The following is a 20,160-nucleotide window of genomic DNA, read 5'->3' as shown; positions in this document are numbered from 1 at the left end:
CTACAACACGAGCAGTTTTTCAAAAAGTAGTTTCGAGATAATCGCGTTTAAAGTTTCAGTACAGGAAAATGAGTAGTTTTACTGAATTATTAATTACTTACCGACTAATTTGCAATTCCAGGTCCATATAACAGCCCTTCTGCCTCCTCAAAAAGTTGATTTTCATCTATTTGATGTTGTCTGCGAGCTGAACGAGCATCTTTGGTCTCTGAAAGGCTTTTACGATTCTGTCGGGTTATTCGCTCCTCGTCTGTACTATCCGCAAATATCTTAGCATAAGTGCCAATATTCAGATTCAAAAGGTTCATTATTTTTAATACGGAAGTATAACCTTCATTAAATATCCCAGCAGCAATGTAAGCTGAAATTTCGACTACTTTTAGTCCGGAATGCAGGTGTTTTGGGGATAATCGCCAAACTGTAGCGTTAAAACTTTCGGTCGCGTTCTGCGTATGACCACCAAGGCATCGCTCAAGTAAATCATCATTGGACAAATTTCGATATATTGGTAAAAGATGCTGTTTTAAATCTTGACGAAGTATTTTTATTTATTTATTTACGTACTTGACAATACGTACTTCGGCCCGCTCCACTGTATTAGCTATAACTTTGTAAATATTTGAGATTTTTTTTCCGGCTCGTCAGTACACGCTCAATATAGCATACTTTCAAAATATCGAAAAAAAAAATCGATTTTTTGAAAATTTTACATGGTGCTATCGTCGTCGTCGATTTCTTATTGTATTAATTTATTAATAAAGGCTATAACAGAATAGTAAAGAGGCACTGCCCCCACTGAGTTATAAACCGTTTTGTCCCGTTCATTACTTTTTAATTTTGTTATTGTATGCTTATACAATACAAGTAAAAACGAATACAATTGCTGCTTAGCAATTGTTTCAGTTTTAACTTGAGAACAATAAAAAATATTATTATTTCAATCCGGGGATTCGGAACATAACGGAAAGACGTAGAGGAAGTTCAAGAAACAGCAGCAAGTCTTTCTAATAATAAGCTCAAGGAATTAACTGAACAAAACGAATATAAAAATATTAATAGTAGTAATTTCGAAGAAAAGAAAGAAAGATAGCCTCGTTTATCGCTGTTTCGTTTAGCGCTGGAACTTATTTTAGAAAAATAAAGTTAAATTCCACGCAGACGAAGTCGCGAATACAGCGTGTATAATATAAAAATACTGTAATACAAATATGGTTCGTTGCGTACTATACAATACAATACAATTTCTACATTTATAGAGTATATTAATAAAAAATAAATAGCTTAATGTTTTGCAATGCATTACAATTTATTTAATTTTAATAATATTCCTTGCAGTAAGGATCCTAAGGAGGATGTTATGGATAGAAAAATTTAAACAATTGCCCGGACAAACTCAAAATCCTTATTTTCCTTCATCATGTGGTCAGATTTTTTAGTATAAATTAATGCTGTTATAAAAACGCATTATTAATAGTGTGTGTAGATAAATATGTGTAATATAAACACAATATTTTATATTTGAAATAATACATGAAATAAGAATAAGTATCTTAATATATTTTTATTACATAATATTTTACAATTATTAAGTTTAAAATAATAAGTCTATACATGCAATCCATAACATTATTCTATATGTAGAATAATGTTAGCGTGAGCGTAATGTTACTGTATGCAGTAACATTACGCTCATCTCACCAAATCATGAATGGAAATGTCACAAATATAACAAACTTTATTGTTTGTTGAATCAATATTATAGTGGTACGAAGCACATCACTAGCGATCGCGTGTTCTATGGAACATCAGCAGGCAACTACACCACTATCATGTGAATCGGCCTAACGCTAGTGCCACCACAATCTATGTAATGAATAACTAGCTGTCACCCGCGACATCGTCTGAAAAAAATAATTACCTTTCAGATTAATTTTTGTGATATAAGCCTATGTATGTCCGTACTCAGGACAAGTTAAACTATTCAACTGTTTATATAACATTAGTAAAGATAAAACTGTTTACTGTTAACATTATTTCTATATTGTTTCTATTTGTGAAATCTTATAAGCTTCTATGTTTCAACTTTGTTTCAAGAAAATTTCGTAGCACAACTGTATTTTTGACTAGCTGTTTTTATTATTACATATATTAAAAAACATCCCGAATGAAAAATACGAGTGAAATATAGGAGAATAAAGATAATATACAATACATACAGGAATATGGGCGACGCACCTTTTTATATTTCTGTTATATTATTTTCTATGTATTTTAAAAATCACTATTCTTTTAGCTTGTACTGACAGCTGTTGAATATGGTATTTATGTATGGCAAACGAGATTTTCTTGATAAAACAATAATACCTCAATAAACAGTATATAAAGAACTATCGTTAAAGCTGAGAATAGATAGTGGTTTTGACGGTCAAGGTCGTAAGCTCAAATTTGATGAATACAAAAATAAGAATTGTTTTATTTAACCGTACAAAATTACTTCAAATATAAATTAATCGTAACATAAAATGTAGAAAAAAACATAGTCTGTGGTAACCCTACACAACCCACGAGTGAACTTTTTCAGTAAAACACTACAAGGCTTCAGTAAGTAAAGAGCTATCTAACTGAACGGAGTGCATATAAAAATAATATTAAGAAATACAAAATATAAGCACAGCGTTCCATACATAAAATATACATAGGCAAGAGTTTGTTGATTATATTTTCTATGAACACCTGTTACTGAACTGACTAAACCATTCCGTATGTAGCTATGAGCTATGAACTTTAGCTCCTAACCTTAAAATGGTATATTTCGTAGGTCGTGCATAAATAAATACAGTTTGTTTATTAAAGTCTCGACGATCTTTATGTTTAATTGCTGTAAAGTGCCTCCTACCAATCCCTGCACACCGATATTTGGGAAAAAATGTATTAGTACAGTATAGTAGTATGAATGGTTAACTATGAAATTCCAAGTTCCAAGTTTTACTTGAAGTGATAAGTTATATATTGCGTATTTTCTAAATTTATAATTAATAAATAATATTTAAAATGAATGCGTGGTCTGGAAGAGGCGCAGACATCATGGGGCCATCAGTTACACGTAAGTCTTTTAATACAAATTACTAATATTATGTGTAATATTAGTAATTAGTATTAAATTAACATTATAAAGAGAGTAGATTTTTATAATAAAAGTAAACTCAGAAATCAATGCACCTATTTGATTTAGATTGATATTCTTTGAAAGGTACTGAGCACATCATCATTGTTTTAAAAACAATGTTATTGACAGTAAGTTCATTAATCTAAAATTAACAACTAACTAACATTTAATTAAGATGAACAAATAACTGTATACCTATTTATGGGTCAACCAAAGAATTTAGTCTTACTGAATACTAAAAGAAATAGCTCTATAGATAGCCTCAGTGAAATCTGTGAATGTCAGATATGTACTGAATGTTATAATTTTAATAACGTCAATCTTAGGTCATCGAATAATCTCCAGTTAAATAAAGCCACCAGTACATCATACTACTTTTTATGACATTTCATTCACTGTACTGGCTGTCCAACTATGCAACGAACTACCACTGCCCATACGTAAATTGACATCACTGCCTACCTTTAAATAAAGTGTAAAAAAAATATTATGTACATAAATTATATTCACAGTATGTTACTGTTATGCTATTGTATATATCGATATTATTATTTTGTTTATTTTTATATATATTGCATAATAATGTAGTTGTATGTATGTACATTTACATCATATGTAATTTGAATTTATTTAATAATACTTACAATAATTAATTGTTATACCTCGACCAGAGTCTAATTAGTTCTCTCCATCCTAAATTTGCCTGGAAGAAAACGATTTTTTAATTTTTAGCGATAAGGCAGCCCATTATTATCTCGTATTAATTGTTGTTTTTTTTTATATACTTGGTATACATATTCATTTATGTAATTGTTATTTTCCTTCTGTGAAAAGAACAATAAAGAGTTTTTCATTCAATTTTACTCAAAAAAAAGTTTACTAGACATGCGTGATTTGTTACATCAACACCAATTTAAGAGTTTCTAATACCGTTACAAACACAATTATAATGTTTTTAAATCATATTCTGGAACCAATTACCTTACAAAAATATTTTTAGTTATATTTGCTTTATTGATTGTTTATTTACTCTACAATTATTGTGTTCTGTTGTATAGGTACAGCGAGCTCCAAAATAAACACACCCCCACTCAAAAATGGAAGCGATCTAAGAGAGACAGGGTACTTAATAGCTGTCGGCTCCAGAACAGCTAGGTTAGTGTGGTTTATTTTATAAATTACCTTTTATATAATTGGAAGGGCATACAGATTGACGGCATACCAGGTAGCAAGTCGCCAGCCGGCTTTATACATATAGGAATAGTATCACGTATATACAGTATAGTATAACGTATCAATAAACAAAATTAACTATACTATATGTAAAATTAATATTATATGTACAATAAATATATTTATAGTATTCAATGAACAATACAAACATAAAACATAACACAACCTTAATTTCTACGATGTCCAATTCTCTATATCACGTTTGGGTGACATGCCAAACTTCTGAGAATCCTCGAACAAGTATAAAATCATACGAAGTTCAGTTTCATACTACGGAAAGCGTAGTATAGCGCGAATTTGAATTATTGCCGGACACAATTCTATTAGCGTGCGTGCGTGCAACATGTCTGTAGCCATTAAAAATACAATTTAAAAAATGATTTCCCATTCAATCGCGCGGTCAATAACGAGTAATCGCACTTAAAATGTGTCTTAACAAGTTGATTTTTAAGACATTTCACCTTCATCTTGTTCAGCAGATCAAGAATACAGAATTAAAATCAAGGTAAGTACCATTTTTCTACTGTTTATTTTCTTATTCTCCATTACTATGTACCTACTATGTAAATCTCAACAAGGTTATATAGATTACTTTATTTATTTTACTACTATTACTTTATGCACTAAATAAATTATAAAGAACATAAATAATAGCAACAAAGTAAAAACGACGCATGTCTTAGTCTTATCTCTCTCCAGCATCTCTTCCAGCCAGCCTTTAATAACAAATTAATTTTACCTAAATGGCTTTTTTTTAAAATACATGATACTTTTTGTAGATACATAGATACTTTTTGTAAATTAAAACACAATTAAATATTAACGTTTTGTCTAAAATCCGACAAATGCGATGGATATAACCTCACTCTTTTAGCACTGGTAACTGACTAATACAAGTCCCAACTTATTAAAATTTTGTGCACATCAATTCAATGAGTATTCAAAGATTTTTCTTCATACAGATATAGGATTCCAGTTTCTTAATATAAGTTCGTTGTTTTGTTAGAGTTTCTTGAAGTTTTAAATACAATATAATGTTATATATATATTGTTTTCAACTATTTGTTGCATATACGAGTATAATTTAGTTTTAAATATTTATTTTAATTTTACTTTGTATATAAACATAAATGTCAAATAGGCTTCTTTCTTCAAAATTAGCCCCATATTTGGACCGATTGTTATAGAAGCCAAGCTCGTCCCAAAAGTCTAAAATGTTCCTGGTGTCTTTTCGGAGCGACTTAAGTATTTTGAGGATTTGTGTATTGCTTCAGTATTACATGAGCAGGTGTTTCTTCGGTCTGGAAACAGCCTCAACAAACAGGACGATCAGTAGAGCCTTTTGTTTATAAGTATTTGTTTAAGATTCAGTGGCCCGTTTTAAGTTACTATAACTTAAAACGGGCCACTGAATTTTAATTATTTTAAGATCATTCCGGTTTAGTTATAGTTGATTTACTATCAGAAATGCCACTTGGTAATATACGTGCACTGCTTGTTGACTCGATATGATTATACATAACTACATATAACCATCAACGTATTTGTACATATTTCACACAACCGAGAAAGATTTAGAGTAAGCAATACAAACAGTGTGATTAAGATCGACTGCCAATAACTATGCTACTGGATTAGGAATATAATAAACCGAATATGGATACCCAATAATACCTACTCGAATAGGACGTCTAGCTTTTTTTACATCTGTACATTAATTTTTACATATATAACTGTGAATGCATTCTGCTTTGCATTATTTTTTTATTATTTAATCTTACTACTTCTCAATTTAGTTCTTTATTACAGATTTCGCAGGAAACATACGCACAAAGTGTTATTACTAGCAATAGCAGTACTCCTAATAGTATTACTAATTATTACTATTATATGTAAGTATCATAGAAAACATATTTAATATCTATTATCAGCTACGAAGTTTTGCGATTGATAAATTATTAATTGACCATGTAATTAAAAAGGGCTTCTCAATTTAGACAGTTACACTGTAGGTACATATATTGTCGTTTATAAGCAATAACATTTCCAAACGTGAACCAAATTTCAGATTATTTCAAAAGCAAAATAAATAAAATACAAGATAAAAATAACGATTTGTTATTAATAGTCATTGAAGTGGACCTTTCCCGGAATAACATTATATATTTATATTTGACAGATTTAATAAAAATAAATGAAGTGCCAGTAAGGACCTGTGAAAGTAGAGAGTGCCTCCGTTCTGCATCCAATCTAGCTCTATCGATGGACAAAACTGCAAAGCCATGTGACGATTTTTATCAGGTAAGTATGTAAAGAAACAAATGCAACAGGTAAATTGTACTTGTAATAACCCGTGGAGGGATGGTTGATAAATATTGATTTTTATGAAACGTAGGTCTGCAATGATGTGACGACCAAAAAAATTTAACCGAAAATTGGGTACTCAATATGAAACGAAACCTAATAGGACCTGATGCGAAAAAAGCTAAAAAATGTTAAACTAAACACAGAATGAAATTAGGTTTTTCAATCTTGAGGTCGAATTTACTTAAAAATCTATAGCGACATTTATGTCAAGATCAATTTGTTTTTTAATATCAATCAGACCTTGTTATGACGACCTCAGTCTCTACGTGTGCATGACATATAAACTATTAAACCATTTTCAAAATTTCTAAATTATTATTTACAATGTGGCTTATTACATTTACATTTACAAAGAGAAGGCACGCTAATATTTTTTATTTTAATATGCGTAAAAAATACATTAAATCAATAAACAAAACATTAAACACACTATCATGTAATTGACACCCATATACATTGAAGTATAGTCTTTAATAATTGTTGGATTACGAACCCGTATAAAGAATAAATAAAAATAGAGAGTGGTCTGTATTTTTTTTTAAATAAAATAATTATTGCAAAAGGAAAGCAAAATACGATTTTGCCCTAGGAAAACGTCTTCCACACTCCTAACACCCCGAAGTAAGCAAAGAAAAATCAAACTTACTCACCTTTGATCAGCAAGCATAAATTTCATCCCCCTTTCAAACCCTTACAACCCTTTTTTCGCATTAAAAAGTAGCCTGTGTCCTTTTCAGGGTCTTCTAGACATCTTCATACCAAATTTCATTTAAATCGGTTTAGTAGTTTTGACGTGAAAACGAGACAGACAGACAGAGTTATATTCGCATTTATAATATTAGTAAAGATTATGTGCATTGAAGTTAAACAAATGAATAAATAAGTATATAACTCTAATGCCTTGACATGGTCAATTCTAGCATCCGGTAACAGTTTACGAAATCGTTCACGCCTATGAATCATATGATTTTGATTACAATGAAGACAAATAAATTTAGGATTAATATAATTCGATTTAAAATTATTATTTGACACCACTGATGAAGTCGTAAGAGCTTGTTTTCCCGATAAAGAACGCGGTTTATAATTATTGTATTACATTTGATTTTTTTGTAACGGTATTAAATTTCCAGTACCACGGAACTATACGATAGATTGTGTGTTGAAGTACCTTAATTTGATTGTTTACGAAACTCATTTATTCTGCAAAACACGGAAGTGACTGTTGGCTGCGGCCATCTTTAAATAATTTTATAGTGGTTGTATCTAATCCACGTAACGCTAAATGACAAATTAAATAATCACCTAAATTATCCATTTTCAACGCTTCGATTGACTTTCATGAATTATCGAAGATATCTATGAATAAACTTAGGTTTGCCGCAGAGATCTTTCCGATCGAAGTGAATTTAAGAATTTTATCTAAATATCGACCTACTAATATTCTGTAGTCTTGATATTTGTCTACTAAGCATCGCCAGGCAAGTGGACAGTTATTAGAAGTACCTAACAGAAATTTCGAAACTATGTTACGTGCTTAACCTTTTACACAAGATAATAAGTAATGAAATTTGTCAATATTTTCAAAATGGCGTTCTTTTTTTTATTTATTTATAATTTCTATTGTACAATAAAGTATAACAAACAAACGTTTATGAACCAATGATAAGAAGTATCATGAAAGCTAGCCCAGTTTTCTAATTGGTATTAGAGCTACTAAAGTTGTAAAGACGGCTTATATTTTTAGCCGATTATAATTTTTATTTCTTGAGGTACTCTCTAACGTTTGATATTTTATACATATGTATATGCTGATCTACAATCATAGTATTTATGAATGTTTCAAATTAATCCAATTCCCTAGTAGAGTATTTAGCATCAGGATTTAACTGAATTTCGATTTACAATATTTCCATAATTCTCTCTTCAAAACGTGTTCTAACATTATCTAAATCAAAAATTTCAGCAAAATACTTGAAAATTACTTTTAGTCAAGGACTTTGACAAATCATAAACCTTTTGTTTTTCGAAAATATCAGAATTTATTTTATTGGTATTAAATACCTCATATTAACAGAAAAAATATATATATTCATTTATACCTACATATTTATTAAAGTCTCAGCAAAAAATAAAACAATATTCTATTCGAAATGACCACCTTTGGCTTTTATATAGGCCTATCTCTTTGGCCACGAATCTATGCATTTACTCACTGTTTCCAAAGGATATTTCGACATAGCGTACTTCAAAGATTTTTTAAGAGACTCAATGAGGCCATTTCCTCTAAAACTGACCATAATTTGAAGTCTAATGGGTTGACTTTTATAAAGTCCGGAATTTTGTTTTCAAGCTAGGCTTACGTAGTTCGAGCCTCATGACCAGAGTCAGAGACTATACATATTTGTGGAAGAAGCTCTATAGGCCCAGTTACATAAGTTCCTGCGAGTATTGTCTACTTATATGCTGCTTCATCAACAATGGCTACCTCGGTAGATAGGTTAATTTATGGTCTATCAAAGAATTAAGTTTTCTTCTGTCTATTTTAATTATTGTTTAATTAATTTGGTATGTTACAGTATGTATGTGGCAACTGGCCCGAAGATCACCCGCGACCTGATGCCTACCGGTCGTATGATTGGTTTAGAGAAAAGCAAAACAAAGTGTATGCACTAGTGCGAGATTTTCTTGCCAAGAATATTAGTGATCGACCACGGCCTGTGCAGCAAGCAAAAGATTTGTACAATGCTTGTATGGACACTGGTATGTTACAGTTACATTCCTCCGGTCCCACTTATTTTTTTATGTTAACATGAAGAGTATATTTTATAGTTATACCCGATAACGGTTCATTATTAAGAGATTAAAATTTTAACTGAATAAATCAGTCAGCAGTCAGCAGAAAAGATTCACTCACCGTACTGTACACACACAACAAGTATAGTAACGTACTTTTTTTTTAATTAAAGGTACTACGGACTTTTTAAATAGGTAATGAAATAGTCTTCCGCCAAATAAATAGAGTAACGGAACAATATCTGTAATTTAATCACAATCAAATCGCCTATTCTGAAGTCAAACTCAATGGCATAGCGTTGGAAAGGGTGCAATAATATCAAATACTTGAGAATTTAATTAAAGAAAATCGTCACGTCCATGACGATGATACAAACGCATACAAGAACGTCATTCACATCTGGCTAAATCTATTATTCATGTCACCATTGACATTAAATATATGGTATATACTACTTACCAACGGCTATATTAAATTGGTTTACATGTAATAACCCATTATTCAATTCCAGCAAAACAAAGTGTGTAAAATTTACATTTCCTAATGTAAGACTAATAAATACACAGTTATTGCTGAATGATGAAATAGTAAATTTTGTTAATGATACATTTTTTTAGGAATAACTCGAAATTACAATGGGGGCCCCATATTTCAAAATTAGCCAGTAGACTCAGTTCTGCTGCATGTGCAATTAGAAGAATTAGGCAATTAACTGAGGTGGCGGCGGCTAAACTTGTATATTTTAGTTATTTCCATAGCATTATTTCATACTACATACTGCTGATCTCTCTCTCTATGTCTAATCACTATGACTGATTTCTTATAATTAATTGTTTAACCAGTTGGTTATATATTTCATATTTCTCTATTTGAGTATTTAATTAAATTAGTGCTAATTGGTAGTTTGTATTCACACTTAAACTTAAAAATGTAAAGTAAGAATAAAATTAGTTAAAAGAGCAACATGCAAGTTTCTTGCTCGTTCTTCTTGTGATGAGACAGCATTCCGAATGTGATGACTATTCAAAAGTAAGTAAGTTTATTTGAATAAATGAATTGAATTGAAAATTATTTTCTATTCTATTCAACACAAATTTGCTTAAGATCTCCAATCTCTGCTCTTGTAGTTGCCGGTGGACTAGTTCTTTTCGTTTCAAACATTTTCCGGGCGTAATACAAACCTGTAATATGGTTGGTAAAATAGTATCTATATTTAAAGTAAAATAGTTGCTTTAAATTTCAACAAAATCTAATATACATAGTACTGAGATTATTCGCGTAATACCACTGTACTCGTAAATATCTCATCACAGTAGGTTTTACACCACCATTTGGCATCTCTGAACGCACAACCGAAATATGGGACTGCGTCCTGGACTAATCCTGTCGTATAGATAATAGATGTAGTTGCTCCCATCTGCAATTAGTTACAGAATAATTATATAGAACGAGGTAATATTCTACCGTTAACTTAATGTATATAACATAATATTTCCTTTATCGAATAACCAGGATGGTACTAGAAATAACATTACCTTTCTTATAGATATAATATATGGAATGATTGCAGCAATCATAAATTGTTAATAAATAAGATTTTTTACAAATATTTTTATACAAGTAATTGCCTCGTCAAAAAGACATCGTTTTTGTTTTTCAGAGACATTGGATAAACTTGGACTGAAACCCATGTTTAAAATTTTAAATACTCTAGGATTACCTCTTTTTCCCACATATATAAATGTTACCAAAGATTTTGATTACTCTGCTTACAAATTTGACTGGCTAGAAACAGTAATTAAAATCAAAGTCGAACTAGGAATGGACGTACTTATAGGCTTCGATATTTTCACGGATCCTAAAAATTCGTCAATTTATAGACTTGTAATGGGATCACCAGAAACCACGGATCCTTTTCCAAGGTACGTAAATATTTTTTTATTACAAGACTACTCTTCCGTTCATATTCAATAACTTCAATGCGATAGTTCATATTAAAGAATATTAAATCGTGTTTTAATTGGCACCGGAACGAATCTCTGGCTCTAATATAAAATATATGTAGATATCATATTTTTTCTATACATCTGGGATTTTAAAACGCTGACCATCCACCTGACATCACGTTGTCTTCTAACACCTGGAGCGTTTCAAATTCTCGAGGCCTATCGTGTCTTACCACTGCACTCTGTAATTTCACTACCATACCTTCCCCTTCAACCAAAACGTAACTTACAAACCTACTTGGTATTGGATATTTTATTATAAAAGTAATCGTTTTTAGCATGCATAACAATAAAAAGAAACACATTGGATATAAAAATAAAAAACCATTTAAAATACCCACAAATGACGTCGGTGTGAACGAGACATTTGTAACATATAATGATGGAGTTGGTAATGCAGAAGACAATACGAAACAAGACGACGAAATAGAGAAAACAGAACGTATACACAAATTATTTTATGCAGAATTAATAAAACAATTCGTAATAGAAACAGAGGCATTAAAAGATTCAAATTTAAGTGAAGCTGAATACAATAGCAATATAATTTTAACAGCAAACAAATATTTCGTGATTGATAACGACGTGTATGAGGTAATGTACTTTACATTATTCTTATAGCAAATAAGTAGAACCAATATATTTGTAATATTATATTATATTATGTCATAATATTTATTTACAGAATTGTAAATTGATCACTGTTAGTGTTTTTCTTTATTTATTCAACTCATGTGCCGCCTTTGCACTTACTTTTATTTTAAGTCTAGAGTTCTATATTTCCTTTTAATTTTGGTGTAATGAAGTATAATAAATTAAATTCGATTTATTCGATTAATTACTTATATATTATTGTGCATAATTTTTATTTTAAGGTACAAAAAACAAGAATTTGTACAAATTAAGTATTCTCAATTCTAATTATAAATTATTTACTTAATTATACAATCTTCTCTAGTGGCCTTGTTAATATAGGTCTTCTGCCAAGAAGAAAACATCAACACGCTTTAATAAAGCATAGACTTACTTTACAATTTAAATCTTAATATTTTCTGTACACCGCGATATGTGGTGATGATGATAGATATGATAATCAATTCATGATTCAATATTATAATTTCATGTATTAATTATTATTCATATTCTTACTATAATATTCTTAGTAAAATTTATAAGAAATTAAAGAGTATGTAAAATATGAATAATTTTATTTATGAGTATCTTTTGTTAATATTGAGTCGGTCGAATTACGAGTACATAAGTATTACTATTTTCAGTTCGAAACTAACAATGAGACTGACACTGATGCCCAGGAATTTTTGCATATACCAGAACTTACGGTTAATGAATTACAAAATCTCACGGACATAATTGTTGAAAGTGATAATGGCACAGTAATGCCTACATGGAAGAAATATTTAGAAGGAATTTTCAGTATCAGTAATGTTACTTTAAACTTCGAAACAGATAAAATTCTTGTATCTCAATCTGATTTAAAATATTTAGGTATTATGGCAGCGTATCTTTCTAATACACCTCCCGTTATCATTGAGTTATATATTTGGATGAAGGTAAGTATTCGATCTACTTATACATTTTAATTAATTATTTGATAATATTTCTTCTATGATTTCATAATACTTGGTAATTTAATTAATCGGAGGGTTTCTACAATTATTTATAATTGTCGTAATTCTAACCATACTTAATATACAATTAATTCAATTGTTTTTATTTCCCTAATTTATAACACACGTTTTTTTTAAAAACCATTCAATATTGTTATTATAATATTGAATGCTTTTCAAGACACTTTTTTATTATTTATTTTATATTATTTAGTTGCAGTTACACAAAGTCTTCCAATGATTGTGAGTATGATAGTGCAGTGTACAAATATTTGTGTTTGTGTGTACTTTGTGTCTGTGTGTATGTGTTTATTTAATAAAGTTATATGGGTACCGTCAAACCTACTAACTCTACCCATTATATATAAGCTACCCACTCTGTCTATATACATTATAAATATATATAGACAGAGTGGGTAGGTAATACTTTGCCCGAAATTAAAAACAAACCTTCAAAGGAGTTACTTATTTTTGATTGGTTGAATTACAAATATATAAAATTTTATTTAAACGAATTATGAAAATATGTTCTGTATGCGTTGTCAAAATTTGAGCAACCATTATGCCGTCCTCTGTGGTCTTGTGGTTAAGCACACCGCTTTACTTCCGATGGTCTTGGGTTCGATTCCTCACATGGTGCAAATATTTGTATTAATGAGTATAAGTGTTTATATCGCTCTGGGTGTTTTCTATATATATTATTTATTTACAAAAAAAACTATATATTTATATCAGTTGTCCAGTATGTTATGTAGTAACCATAATTAATGTAAATGTGTATGTGTTATGTCATCTATATAAATATATAATAAACACCTAGTGAAACACAATTAGCCCTACGAAATCTTCTGCTGTATCAAATCGCAGCTGAAGTCAATATGTTAATAAGAAAGAATAATGTTAGTGAAACAAATAAAATTAAAAAAACACCTTAATACAAGCTTTGCTTACCGTACTGGATGGCGCTGTGTTAATTGTCTAGTGTTATTTATTGATTTTGACTTAGTGTTAATAAAGTTATACATGGGCTCGTTAACTTACCAACATTCTTCAGTTATTATCATACATAGAATCAGTGACGGTAAGTGGTGAGGATCTTAACAGTAGTTACAAATATTGTCAACTATACATAATTATACAGTTTATTCTAAAATGTATCACAATAAAATTAATATTTGTGAACCAGGATTAATAATAGACTTTAAATCTTTTCCTTTTCCATATTTCGCCTACTCTTGGTATGTGTTTTCGACTTTTTAAAATGACGTTAATCAAATAGGTTACGATTTTTGATACTAGTGTCAGAATCGTATGGGTATTTATTTAAGATATACTTTGTTAGTTAATTAATAAAAGAATCCCGTTAATTATGATTATCTACATTCGGTTCAAAATTACATAAATATATATAGGGAATCGACAGCATAGGATAAATTAGGAACCGTCCTTTAACTGCGCTGGGATATTTTAAAGTATTGTGATATTGTTTAAAAAATGTATGGATTCTGTTCCTATTTCTAAACCCAATGGCTACAATAAAATACAATGGCTCTGGAAGTGGAAGCAATTGTATCAATTTCACCTTTCTATTTGCGCAGCACAATCCATTAGCTTCATTTTTGTATTTCAATGCTTTACTGGCAAACTGAGTTCATAGGTCTAATAGTAACACAGTTGTAGGTACTGTAATCAATTGACATATAGAAAGAAAGCAGCTCGATTGAAACTTGCTTCATTATTAGTCGAATGTCGCGCTTCACGGGTCTGTTTTACCCGAATTACCTATGTCATCATGAACATGTTCATTGCGATCTTTCTGGGCAGTACGAATAGAGGGATAATTAATTTGATTCGTTGTATTTCGGGTTCTTCTGTCCAAATATTACGATTATATAAGAATCGTCATATATATATTACATATACAAATATCTACATAGGTCACAAAAGTTATGTCTGCACACACAACGAAAGAGCTGCGAATGTTATATCAACGTTCATATGAAGAGATCAGAGCCCACCGCCCAGAATTTTCATTACCACCTCGCAGTCTACAATGTGCCAATACGGTTATTGATTTAATGGGGATGGCCGTATCATATGCTATTATTGAACCTGATTTCTGGAACGTCACCAGACCTAAGGTATTGTGTAATTTTTCTTTTTGTTTTCTTTTATTTCTTTGACAACTTGTTTATAATGTTTGTCTTATGGTTGCCAAGCATCCCGCCGGAGTCGCTTCATTATGCTGATCCTACATCGCGACTACGGCAATGGCAACTATAGGTACAGAGTACCGGTATATTGTGTGGTTTCTATTGACTAAAAATCCCCCGCACAATCAGGCAATCTAAGTCTTTGTGTGATTAAAAAAATAAGGTTTCAAGTATGGCATAATTCATGCCATACTTGAAACCTTAAGAAAGAATAGTTAGTAAGCTAGAATTTTTGATATTAAAAAAAATCTTTTATATATTTTTTAAAATAAAGTAAATAAATGTTGTGTTAGTATTCATAATTAGGCATATTAAATGTACTTATTACATATAAATGCATATAGCTTATGTATCAACATCTTTTTAGGTCCAAACAATGCTCGACGGAATAAAAAACGCCTTAGCACATTTAGTTGGCCAGACAAAATGGATGGATGATGACACTAAGTTGGCCACTTACCAGAAAATAATAGAAATGAAAACACTAATTGGCTTTCCGGATTGGTTGTTCGAAGAAGGTGCATTAGAAGAATTCTATAGTGGTATAGAAATAAACCCTGACACGCACTTGGACAATATGATAAATGTAATTCAAGCGAAAGTAAAGAAAGTATTGAATAAGTACCGGGATGAACACAATTTTACATGGGCTACCTATCCTACGGAAGTAAATGCTTATCACACATTTCAGGAAAATACAATAAGTAAGTTGTCACAATATTATAAATATATATTGCCCACGGTTACATCAAAAATAAACTTAAAAGCTAATACCATAAGCCATTCTAATTGTCCTAGGATCACATACACTGTTCTGGTCCTGCAGGATCTGCAGGGAATATTGGATTGTTTGTCTATGTTCATGTAAAATTAAAAAGCCTTCATTGACTATATTATAAATTATATTTCAGGGCATTTGTCATCAGTAATTTATACATATAAATAAAATTGGAGTGTCGGTTTGTAAAATTTAAATAACCGTTTAATACATTCATATGAATTTACTACATTCATATGAATTGTAATACACAAAAACATTTTTTTTTACAATTTTTGTCTGTCTGTCTGTTTGTTCCAGCTAATCTCTAAATTCGCTGGAGCGATTTTATTGGCAGGTAGCTGATATAATAAGGAGTAACTTAACCTACTTTTTTTAAACTTTTTTGTTAAAATTCACGCGGACGTAGTCGCGTGTAGAGCCAGTATTTAAATAAATTGATATCCATATTCTTATTATGCTACACACATACAACTTCACTGACTGAAGATTATCTTAAACTATTTCTTTTTCAGCTGTGCCAATGGTAATGTTGCAGTACCCGTTTTACAATTTAGGACTTGAGTAAGTTTGTAAAAAAATTTTGTCTTTGTTTTAATGCTTTTTTCTTGTTCTCATTCATTTAGACATCTGTCCATTAGCTTTTATCACATTTAATATCTTTGTGTCGTTTATATATCGTCATGTATAAAGGCGACGCTTACAAGTTACCATAAGATGGGCCAGCTAGTATGCTATACAATATATTAAAATATCTATTTTAAGGTCTATTTATTTAAAATCTGTTTTAATCTATTTTTCTACTTTTCTTTTGAAACGTAATCAAGGCTATAATACCAATAACTCGATAACAATGTCAGTTAGTTTTTTCGTTGATACATTAGATAGTAGGTATATTATCATTGCATCATTGCCTTGCCTTTATCCCATTATTTGGGGTCGGCGCAGTATGTCATTCTCTTCCACTGCTCTCTATCAGTCGTCATATCTAAACATACTCTTCTTTTATTCATATCATCTTTCACACAATCCATCCATCTTTTCTTAGGGCGTCCCCTCCCTTTACATCCATCCACATTCATATTATACACTTTCCATAAGACATGGTCCTCATTCCTCCGCATAACATGCCCATACCATAGTAGGTACATTATATTATTACGAAATTGGACGATCCTTAAATTGGAATTAGAGAGTAGACCGGTCTACTAGTAGAAGTGTTCTGGCTAATTGCGGGTTATGTTGGTAGATTCTGTTTATATTATTTACAAGATCGTTCTATTTTTCTATGGATAGTTGGAATTTCGATGTATTAATGTATGTCTTGTTTTTTGATTGATTGACCATCTTTAGCATTCAAATATTGAAAATACCAAAATAGAATATTTTGGTGTATTCAATATTATAATTATTTTAATATGATTATAATTATTTATCAATTTCCAGGGCTATATGGCTTAGACTTTAAAGATGCACTTGTACAGCAGAAGTTTATTTTGCATACTTCATTTTACCTAGCATACCTAGATGTGTAACTTTGTTGTTATGAGGCGGTTCAAAAGTATTAAACACTGACATTATTGTTTTTATGTTTACAATTCTTGCAGCTCTCTCAATTATGGATCTTTAGGAACAGTACTCGGTCATGAAGTAACACACGGCTTCGACAATTTTGGTAAGTAATCTCAGATAACTCTTTTGCCGTTCGGAGAAAATTATATTCAACATACCTATACAATGTGCTATATATAGCAGCGTTGTAGCCTAGTTTATATATGTTTTTAATATAGCAAAAGACCAATACAGAAGTAATAAAAATACAACGTTAAATGTTAATATCTGTTCAGCTATTTAGTCGTGAACAGATACACAGACACTCTTTCAAATTGATATTAGTAGAAAAGGTAATTATATATATAGTATAGATTTCGCAGTAACTATCACTGAATCTGACTATTTATACACAGTCATTTTAAATGATAAATTGCAGTCTGTAAGATTCTATGTGGTATTTGACGTTCGAAAATATATAATATCGAAATTGATACATTAAATTACAATTCAATTCATGTAGGAAAAAGATTTTTTTTCAGGAATTGCAATCCAGAACAGTAACTATGTATTATATTTCTCGACTTCAGGTCGTCTGTTTGATAAGAATGGCAATCTTCTACCTTGGTGGACTAATGCCACTATAGAGTCGTTCGTCAACATGACCGAGTGCTTTGTCGATCAATACTCGGGATATTATCTACCAGAATTAAATGAATATGTAAGTTTGATTACTGTCATTTTTTCTTACTTTATTTAATACTGTAAGTTATTTAACTTTAATATCAAAATAATAATTACACTGTATTTTTTATATATGTAATGATTATTCAAAATTATTCTTTGTATATATTCCTTACAGTTGTCATTTTTTAGATATGTTACTAAAGATATTATTTAATACAAAAGGATGTATTTTTATGTAATCATTATACTTGTATGTATTGAGTAGAACGAGATAATTCCTTCAGTACTTACTGTTATTTTAAGTTATTGATAGTTTAACATATTATTTTGGTTATTAAAAGTACCAAAATAATCTTATAGAAGAAAACTTTATATAACTTGAAATACCTGAGAATAATCGATAATATTCGATAATATTCAACATATAATTTTTAATTTATATTCTTCATCACACGATCCGTCAGATCGTTTACAAATGTACATCGTTAAAGTATCCTTAATGTTATTTTGAAATACAAAAATCTGTATATTTACTCAAGTAACTTTTATATAAAATGTATAAAAGTAACAGTATTAAAGGAATTATATATCAGACCCACAATTTCAGCTAAATGGTAAAAAAACTTTGGGTGAAAACATCGCCGACAATGGGGGGGTGAGGGAGGCATTTATAGCACTGACACGTCATCTACACAAGCATGGCTCTGAAGATAAACTGCCTGGCTTCGAGGATATGTCTTCGGAACAGCTATTTTTCTTATCTTATCAAAATGTAAGTTTGTACTTTAAAATGTTTTATTGTAATAACCCGTTATATATTTATTTAAACTTTATAGAAAAACTCATATTAGCCATAAGAAGTTCGGCTCACTGACATATTCCTGTAAGAAAATGTATCACATACTATTTACATGGGACTGACAATAAGTTTTGAATTAAATCGACCACGATATTATTTTCAGTGTAACTTATAAATGTAAATTATTTCAGTTATGGTGTGGAGTCTCAACTGTGGACTCATTGGAAGCTGATCTAAATGATGAGCATTCGCCCCAAAAATTCAGAGCTCGAGGTGCGTTGCAGAATAATAATGAATTTGCTAAAGCCTGGCAATGTCCTTCCGGTAGTCCAATGAACCCCACCCAAAAATGTGTCATCTTCTAAATAAATAAAATTAACTTTTCAATTATCAATTGCTTCAAACCTGCTATATTACATTTACAACCGAGTATATTACATTTTTATTGTCTATCAGTAATAAATGTTTTACAAGAATCGTAAATGAAAAGTTTAAGATGGAAAAATTATCCACTCTAATGGAATTTGCTTCAAATTGGAAAAATACAGGAATGATGATAATGTAAAAATAAAAGCCCATTTTAATGTTCTTGTATATTATTTTTATTTATCGGAAATATTTTATAATACACATTGTGAGTAAGTAGGTACTCTGTTAGGCTAAAATTATATACATCCCAAACTTTGTCAATCATAAGACATATTTTGCAAAATATTTGTGTAACCTCTCTTGAAGAAATAGACTACAATCGATAAACTAAAGAAATACTCAGCCAATTATTTGAAAACCAACTTCAATTTGTACTTCTTTGATTCTAAAGAAATTAAAATAGTTTTTTATTTTATTTTAATATAGATACATATATATACAAATTATGAAATTGTATATACAAAAATGTAATGCTTTTAATTCTCCTTATATTTAGAATGTGATGT

General features: G+C 30.2%; 1 protein-coding gene across 1 annotated transcript; it reads left to right on the top strand.

Moving 5' to 3' along the window:
- Positions 1-4,737: 4,737 nt before the first annotated feature.
- On the top strand, positions 4,738-19,981 carry LOC131842138 (endothelin-converting enzyme 2-like). The gene is made up of 14 exons (XM_059190660.1): positions 4,738-4,904; positions 6,209-6,291; positions 6,579-6,700; positions 9,346-9,529; positions 11,224-11,485; positions 11,848-12,163; positions 12,847-13,140; positions 15,135-15,338; positions 15,778-16,114; positions 16,704-16,752; positions 17,796-17,863; positions 18,330-18,460; positions 19,034-19,198; positions 19,417-19,981. The coding sequence occupies exons 1-14, from the start codon at positions 4,825-4,827 to the stop codon at positions 19,588-19,590; spliced, it is 2,469 nt and encodes an 822-aa protein (XP_059046643.1). The 5' UTR covers positions 4,738-4,824; the 3' UTR covers positions 19,591-19,981.
- Positions 19,982-20,160: the final 179 nt, after the last annotated feature.

Source organism: Achroia grisella, unplaced genomic scaffold, assembly GCF_030625045.1.
Source record: "Achroia grisella isolate CSIRO2021 unplaced genomic scaffold, CSIRO_AGI_Agris_v1 utg2138, whole genome shotgun sequence".
NCBI classification, from domain to species: domain Eukaryota; kingdom Metazoa; phylum Arthropoda; class Insecta; order Lepidoptera; family Pyralidae; genus Achroia; species Achroia grisella.
The sequence above is the reverse complement of the archived record's forward strand: the minus strand, read 5'-3'. Positions and strand labels throughout refer to the sequence as shown.

Excerpts from the sequence above, each read along its gene's own strand:
- LOC131842138 (XM_059190660.1), top strand. The coding sequence starts at position 4,825 with ATGTGTCTTAACAAGTTGATTTTTAAGACATTTCACCTTCATCTTGTT. Across the intron at positions 6,701-9,345 it reads CATGTGACGATTTTTATCAG|TATGTATGTGGCAACTGGCC; the intron begins GTAAGTATGTAA and ends GGTATGTTACAG. Across the intron at positions 9,530-11,223 it reads CAATGCTTGTATGGACACTG|AGACATTGGATAAACTTGGA; the intron begins GTATGTTACAGT and ends TTTGTTTTTCAG.